This window comes from Vombatus ursinus, unplaced genomic scaffold, assembly GCF_900497805.2.
Source record: "Vombatus ursinus unplaced genomic scaffold, bare-nosed wombat genome assembly UNPS02014594.1, whole genome shotgun sequence".
NCBI lineage: Eukaryota > Metazoa > Chordata > Mammalia > Diprotodontia > Vombatidae > Vombatus > Vombatus ursinus.
Window position 1 is genome coordinate 207,026 of NW_020954372.1, and position 7,440 is coordinate 214,465.

A 7,440-nucleotide genomic window follows, 5' to 3' on the forward strand; every position below is an offset into this window, starting at 1 on the left:
AAAAAAAAAAGGATAGACCCCCTTTGACACAGTATTTTCAAGGGAAAAATGTTTCCCAAAAGCAGATGTCTTCATGAGGTAGACATCTAAATGCAAGATGACAGAATAAGGCATCTGTTGTCTAAATAGACATTAAGATATATTCCCTATTCCTCTTTTTTGTCCCTGGTGATAGAGCTGTGTTTATTGCCCACTGTCTGTTAAAGTGTTCTAACACTTTTTTGAATTATCATGACTCTCCAATCTTATTGATACTTTGTTCAAACTTATTTTTAATCTCATTTTTCTCATTTTTTTCTCAGATTTATTGTGGTACAATTAACTGATCTTATCAATTGATGTGTGGTTTTTGGGGCAAAGTTCTGAATTTTGTATAATTTGTTATTTTTTGTTTTGTAACCATTATATCCTTCTTGGGACTAAGATGCGTACTTTTCTGTACAAGCAGTAGACTTGATCTCACCCTTACATTAGATGTCCCAAAGATAAAAATGGTTTTATCTTAGAACAAAGGGGGAATTGGTGAAAGTGAATTTTGGGGAGAAAATGACTGGATTCATTTTATAGTCACCATTTTGCTGTGTATGACCCCTACATGAACTATAAAACCATCTGCAGCTGACGCTTTCCTTCAGTGTCTTCTTCTGATTAGTACAAAAAGACTTAACTGCTTAAAAAAAAAAAAAAGGATTTCAGAGTCCCTGTAAAGGCCACCTCCCTTATCTAGCCTGACAGGTAGTTCCCTTTGATTTAGTGAAACTAGTTAGGACATATCCCTTATCTATCTCCTGTAGCTAATGATATACCTTTTCTTTTTATTTTCTTTGTATGGCTAGCTGTTGTAATGAGCAACCATCTTTTCTTCTTTGTTTCACATGATATATAAATATTGCTTTATGAATTGTGAATAACACATTCCCCATCAATTGTTGGTGGAGTATAACATACTCCGAGTGTAATAAAGCCTTTCTTCTGATTGATTCAGTGTTAGCTGCTTGAATTGGTAAGAAAATTCATGCAACATGACTAACCAAAATTCCAGAGAACTAATGATGAAATATGTTACCTACCTCCTGATAAGAGTTATGAAAGACTCAGAGGGCAGAATGAGACATTTTTTTTGGGGGGGGGCCCTAGGCAATGGGGTTAAGTGACTTGCCCAGGGTCACACAGCTAGTGTGTGTTATGTGTCTGAGGCCGGATTTGAACTCAGGTCCTCCTCACTCCAGGGCTGGTGCTCTATCCACTGCCCCACCTAGCTGCCCCCGAGACATATTTTTTAACATGGAAATTTGCTTTGCTTAACTACATGTTTGTAATGGGTTTTGTTTTTCTTTTTTTCCCCTCAATTGGAAGGGATTGGAATAGGAGGAAGAGAAGATGGATTTTTGCTGATTGAAAAAAGTAAAATATAATTATGTAAATGAAGCACTTATTAATTTTTATAATAAAGTTAAATGATGTTAATTGGTTGATTTTTATTGAAGAGAAAGCAATGGTCAAAGTCTTATGGGAAAGATAATAACTGGCACTGGCAATGGTACTTTGGGGGTGGGGGGGCACATTGGAATGGGAGCTTAAGCCAAGAGTATTTGAAGAACTCTACTACCCCTCTAGATAGCACTAAAATTCTAGAGAGGAGCTGGAGCAGTAGTTTTGTTTTGGGATCCTGCCCCACCAGCACTTGCATGAGTTGGGAAGGTAGCTCCAGAGCCTTACTACTTATATATCTTTATTATATATCTTTATTAAAGCAGCTCAACTTGAGGAAATACTGGTGGAAAGGTTTTTTTTTATATTTTATTTTCACAATTACAGGTAAAAAACAACTTTTAACGTTCTTTTTTAAATTGAGTTCCAAATTCTCTCCTTCCCTCCCTCATTGAGAAGGCTAAGCAACTTGATACAGGTTATACATGTGCAGTCATACAAAACATATTTCCATATTAGCCATCTTGTGAAAGAAAACACAGAACGAGAAAATAAAAAAACCCAGAAAAATAAAGAAATTTTGAAAAAAAAAATATGCTTTGATTTGCATTCAGACTTGATCGGTTCTTTCTCTGTCATAAGTTCAGGGCAACGATCTTAAAAGAAAAAAACTCAGAATCATAACATTTGATGGCCATCACAGAATGAATGAAAAAACTATTAAGTGCTTACTATATGCCAGCAGGGTACTAATGTGTAATTTAATCTTGCGAGTATAAGTAGAGTCTAAGTTGGGGTCAGGCTGTCATAGGGATCCAGGGCAGACAGAATCAGCTGCCAGGGCAAAGGGATCTGTGGAGTTCCAAAAGATGCCTCCATTTCAAAACAGCTGTGTCCCCTATGGGCCTACCACTGTGCCTGCTATCCCCTCCCTCACTACAGGGTCATCCTCTGTCAGGAATGTCAGACAAGGAGGGAAACCTAAAACACCAAAGGGCACAGAAGTGCATCTGACCCAACTCACACGTGCCAAAACTGAGGCTCTGAGATGAGAAGACATTTCTGGAAGGTTACACTGCCAGACAGACCCTGTATGTCTAGGAATGCCTAGTTCAAATACACTAAAAAAGCCGCCGCCTCCGTGGCCCCGGCCCCAGCGCCCCCCCCCCCCAGCTGTTTGGAGTTTTCACTGGCCCTGTGATTTCTTCCTTGCAGGAACTCCCTGTGAGCAAACTGCCCCCACCAAAGCATATTAGCATCTGCTCTGCAATTTATGGTCTGAGAGATGCCTGGGAGCCCTGAGACATTAAATGAATTATGCAGGATTACCCAGCCAGGATGTATCTGAAAGAGGGCTTGGAATCAAGTCTTTCTGATTCAGACCTAGGCTCTCTATGAAGAGGGGAAACACAATGATAATACTTCCCATTCCTTTGAGGCTTTAAGGTTTGGAAACCACTTTCCTCATCACAACCCCATGGAGCTCGTAGTACCAACTTTATTAGCCTGATTTTGCAAAGGAAATTGAGCTTCTGATAGTAGAAGTGACTGAGTCTGTGGACAGACAGCTGGTAAGTAGTATGGAGTGAGAGACCGGAACCCAGGGTCTCTCCTAAGCCTCCATCGACAGGCCCTACTTTATTCAATATAACAGAACATAGAAGCATTTCTCGTTGCAGCCGGATTGCACGCAATGATTGCCAGTTCTCTTAACTCTTCTGCCCCCATTCTCAGTGTTTTAGTCCTGAGGCTCCTCCAAGCCTCAGGGTAATATGCAGGACCCTGGGTTGACCAATGGTAGTTAGCAGAATATGCATGTAGTGTTTTTGTGTGTAATTGAAGCAGGGTGGGGAATGGAGTGACAAGAATTAGAAAGGCAACTAGGTATTACAGTGGATAGAGGGCTTAGCCTGGGGTCAGGAAGACCCAAGTTCAAATCCAGCCTCAGTCACTAACTGTATGACCCTGGGCAAGTCACTTCATTTGTCTGCCTCAGTTTCCTAAACTGTAAAATGGGGATAATAATAGCACCTACCTCATATCTCTGTTGTGAGGATCAAATGAGGTATTTGTAAACGCATAGTACCTGCATATATAAATGGTTATTCCCTTCCTCTTCCCTTCCCCCAGGTGGAAGGGGCTGAGAAAGCTTTACCCCAGCCTCCTACAAAAACTCAGTGGAAGGTTAGGGGTGGGAGAGACACACACACACACACACACACACAAGCCAGGGGCAGCCTCAGACTCAGGCCTATGGTGGCCCTGTTCCACCCCCTTCTTATTGGGCCCAGGAGGGTTACAGAGGGAGCCAGCATGTGTGAAGGGGACACAGGCCTGAGGCTTATCACAGGCATCAAAGGCACAGCAACAGTAGATAGCTAAGTGGTACATTGGGAGCCAGGAGGACCTGGGCTCAGTCAAATACTGCCTCAGACCCTGTGGGACCCTAGGCAATTCACTTAACCTATTGGCCTCAGTTTCTTCAACTGTAAAATGGGGATAATCCTAGCACCTACCCCACCAGGCTGTCGTGAAAACTAAATGAGATAGCATAGGAACAATTTGCAAACCTTAAAAGTGCTATATAAATGCCAGTAATTTTTAATTATTAACAATTCCTGGGCACTGGTCAAGCTGTGGTCAATTCATCCCCGGTTCCTCCCAGCTCGTGGAGCCACCAGGACAGTTACTGAAGAAGGAATCATGTTCTACCAGGGGTGAGAACAGGAGATTAGTTGTTAAACGGGGTAATGATATCAGCTCCCCTGCTGGGGCATCTGGTCCTTAGGCAGAAGTCTCCCAAGCAAGACCGAGTAGTTTTAACAGCACCCTGCTGAGATACCTCCCTCCCCTCCCTCAGTTGGAAATCGTCGGATTACCTCTAACTCTCTTGATAGCTGGCACCAGCAAAAACAAGTTCAAACGCTTCGGCCCAGGAGGGGCTGCTGGCTGTCAGGACCCCTAGGAATGGAGACCTGGTGTCATTATCCACTTTAAAGAATGGGGCTATAGCCCCTGCTTCCCCCCCTCCCACTTCCAGTTCTGAGCCAGTCCCCCCTTCTGGGACCTGGTCTTACTGGGTCATAGTGGCTCAAGGCCAAGACAAAGGTAACAATGACCAGCTGACCGGGAGCCTGGGGTCTACTGGAATTCCGAGAATCATAAAAATACACACTATTTTTGACAGCAAAATCAATATATTTTCAACACTTGTAAAACAACTTGAAAGAGTTAACCATCTATCTATCCTAGATCGCTGCCAATACAAAACAATGAATTTCTGCCTTCACCTTAATGTGCACTGCAATCAACACAGAAAAGATCAGAGCCCTTGTTCAGTAATTAGGGCACAGAGACAGCACAAGTGCAAAAAGAGCGAGGACATTTCAAGAAGGGACATTGAACCAGCCTCCCTATCCTACCCAGATAGTCAACCACATATCAGATAACCAAACAAACCCACACCCTTAAAGCTACCACATCTTTGATACCATCAATCAATCAAGGTCCTTGGTCACTGAGCATTAACATAGGTAGTAAGCCTTGTACATAGTATTCCAAGAGCTAAATGGCTTCTAAGAAGCCGAATACAACAACGTGGTCACCTGGGCTGTGTGACTGCCTATTTTGTGACTACTAACAGCCCTGTAAGAAGAGAAAAGAGGCTATCTTTGTGAGAATTTAAGGGAACAAACAACAGTCCTGGGCCAAAGCAAGTATGATATAAGAACAGGGCCCTCAGACAAGACATGGTCTGACAACCCATCACAGGCTCTGAGACGTACAAAGAGCAAAGAAGGCCAAACCCCTTACCCAGCTTTTTGTTGGTAGTCAGCAGAAGCCTCCTGGTAGTCAGTGGAAGCAGAAAACAGCCGGGAAGGATCCAAGGCCAAATATTGCAGGAAATTTTGCAAGTGGTTCTGCAGAACATCGAGGCTGCTGTTGTTGAGGGGAGTGCAGGCCAGCATGGGGCCCATCTGCGGAAAGAGGCGCAGCAGGTGGGCACCTCCGTAGATCTGGGACATCAGCCTGGTGGGGTAGCTGGCCAGGATCTCTGAGTGCTGGGGTTTTTCAAAATCGTAGAGGAGCTGGTCGCCCAGCACCACGTCGAAGTACTCTTGGAGGCTAGCCATCATTTCACTGACTGTATGCTTCTTGGTGGCAGTCCCATAATTTTGTTGGAAGGTTGTATACTCGACCAAAATGGCAGCTACGGTTTTTTTGGCAGGAAGAGTGAAAAGCTTTTTCCCGAGGGTCACCAGCTCCCAGTCTTCCACGAGGAGAGGTTTCAGAGCCTTGGGGAGCCGGACCTGAACTTTCTCCAGCCTGCTCAAGTACTCCTCTTCGGGATCGGCAGCCGAGAGCCTGGCTCGGAGGAGTCCCCGCTTATGCCCCGGTTTGCGCTTGCGTGGCCACTGCATCACGGTACCCCGCCAGGTGCTGCTACCTTTGCCTAGATTGCAGTCGTCATTGCCCCCAGTACAGGTGACGGGGCAATCCTCCAACTGCTCCCTCTTGGCAGCCATCTGGAGGGCGGCATCGCTGTCCTGCACGTGGGCAGTAGAATAGCGAAGCACGCGGCCTTCGGCGACCCATTCATACTCCCAATCCTCAACTACAACGACAGAGAGGAGCCCCTCTTTGGCATTCCCCTCGGCGGCAGGGGACTGCGGACCCGGGCTGCTGATTTTGACGTCCGGGCTGCTGATTTTGAGGTCCTCGCTGCTGCTGCTCCCACCAGGGGTCCAAAGGGGCATGGTGATTTCTAAGCTGCTACTGCTGCTGCCTTTGCTACTCTTGCCATCACTGCCGTTGCTGCTACAGCTGCAGCTACTGCAGCTGCAACTAGCATAGCTGCAGCTACTGCAGCTGCAGCTACTGCGGCGGCGGCGGCTGGGGCTGCTGCTAGAACTGCTGGGCTCAGCCCTCGGGCCACTTGGGCCAGGCTCAGGCTCTGGGGCTGGTGGGGGGTCCCGGGGAGGTGCATCTGGGTTAGCCATAACAGCCGTCGAGGCTGTGCTGTTCCCTGTATCTCTTGGGTAGCGTACAAGGTATTTAACTTGTTTGTTGCTCACGGTCACCTGGACACACTGGCCCTTGCGCATCTTGGGACCCTGGAAAATCAGCACCGGTTCCCCTTCTTGGACAGCAGGCGGGTCCCCGACCAGCTTACCTTGGTGCTTGGAACAGGCCATTGGTCAGCGGGCAGCCCCTGGGGCACCTCCTTCGCTGTGAGCTGGCTGGAGCACGCCGGCAGCTCCGGGCTGATTGGACGGCAAGCCGGGCCGGCTCCTACCTTCTCTGGTCCCTAGTTGGAGCACGGGGGCGGCTACGACCGGGCTGGACGGCTGGCTGGACGGCCGTCTCTCGCCTTCTCTGGTCTCTGACTGGAGCACTCGGGCCTCAGGAGAAGGTAGTGGGAGAGATCAGGGCCGGCGGCCTGGGTTCAGGATAGATGGGCAGGTTAGTGCAGCCCTGGGTCGGAGCTCCCAGAGAAGCTGCTGCCTCCCTCGCTCTCCCCAGCAGCGTGGCTGGGTTTGCCCGCGCTAAGACTAGGGAAGACCCGGCTCTTATGGAACAATGTAACAAAGGATCTCGTCTTAACTGCGCGTACCCTGCGCCGACCCGGGGAGAAAGGGCGGGAAGGCGCTGAGGAGCAATTGCAGCCTGTAATAGGTTGAAGTAGGCAAAGCCTGATCTGCATTCAAGTATCAGCCCCAACACTTTTCTTCCCCTCTCTGAGCCTCAGTTTCCTCATCTGTCAAATGGAGGGGAGGTGGGAGCAATAATGTTCCAACTCCAGGCCGGTTGAACTTTCAAACACCCAGGCTCAAACCTATTCTTGGGTTTAAGGACAGCTTGAAAAGGCTGGGCATCACGTGACTCAATAAATGACTCATCAGCAAGTGTGAGCAGAAATTACCCCGGCGTTTGTGTATGTGGTGGGGGGCAGGGCAAAGTTGTCCTGTAAAATATTTATTTTCTTAACACTTTATAGCCCAAAGGCAT

At 47.1% G+C, this 7,440-nt stretch overlaps 1 protein-coding gene across 1 annotated transcript in view; it reads right to left on the reverse strand.

Annotated features, from left to right (window-relative positions):
- Positions 1 to 5,576, reverse strand: part of LOC114042539 (mortality factor 4-like protein 2) — a 24,417-nt gene extending 18,841 nt beyond the window's left edge. Inside the window, exons 1-2 of the mRNA XM_027861229.1 lie at positions 5,245 to 5,576; positions 4,311 to 4,392 (exon numbers count right to left, since the gene is read on the reverse strand). Coding sequence (XP_027717030.1) covers positions 4,350 to 4,392; positions 5,245 to 5,567 — 366 coding nt within the window. The 5' untranslated portion in view covers positions 5,568 to 5,576 and the 3' untranslated portion in view covers positions 4,311 to 4,349. The remainder of the gene's footprint in view (positions 1 to 4,310; positions 4,393 to 5,244) is intronic.
- Positions 5,577 to 7,440: the final 1,864 nt, after the last annotated feature.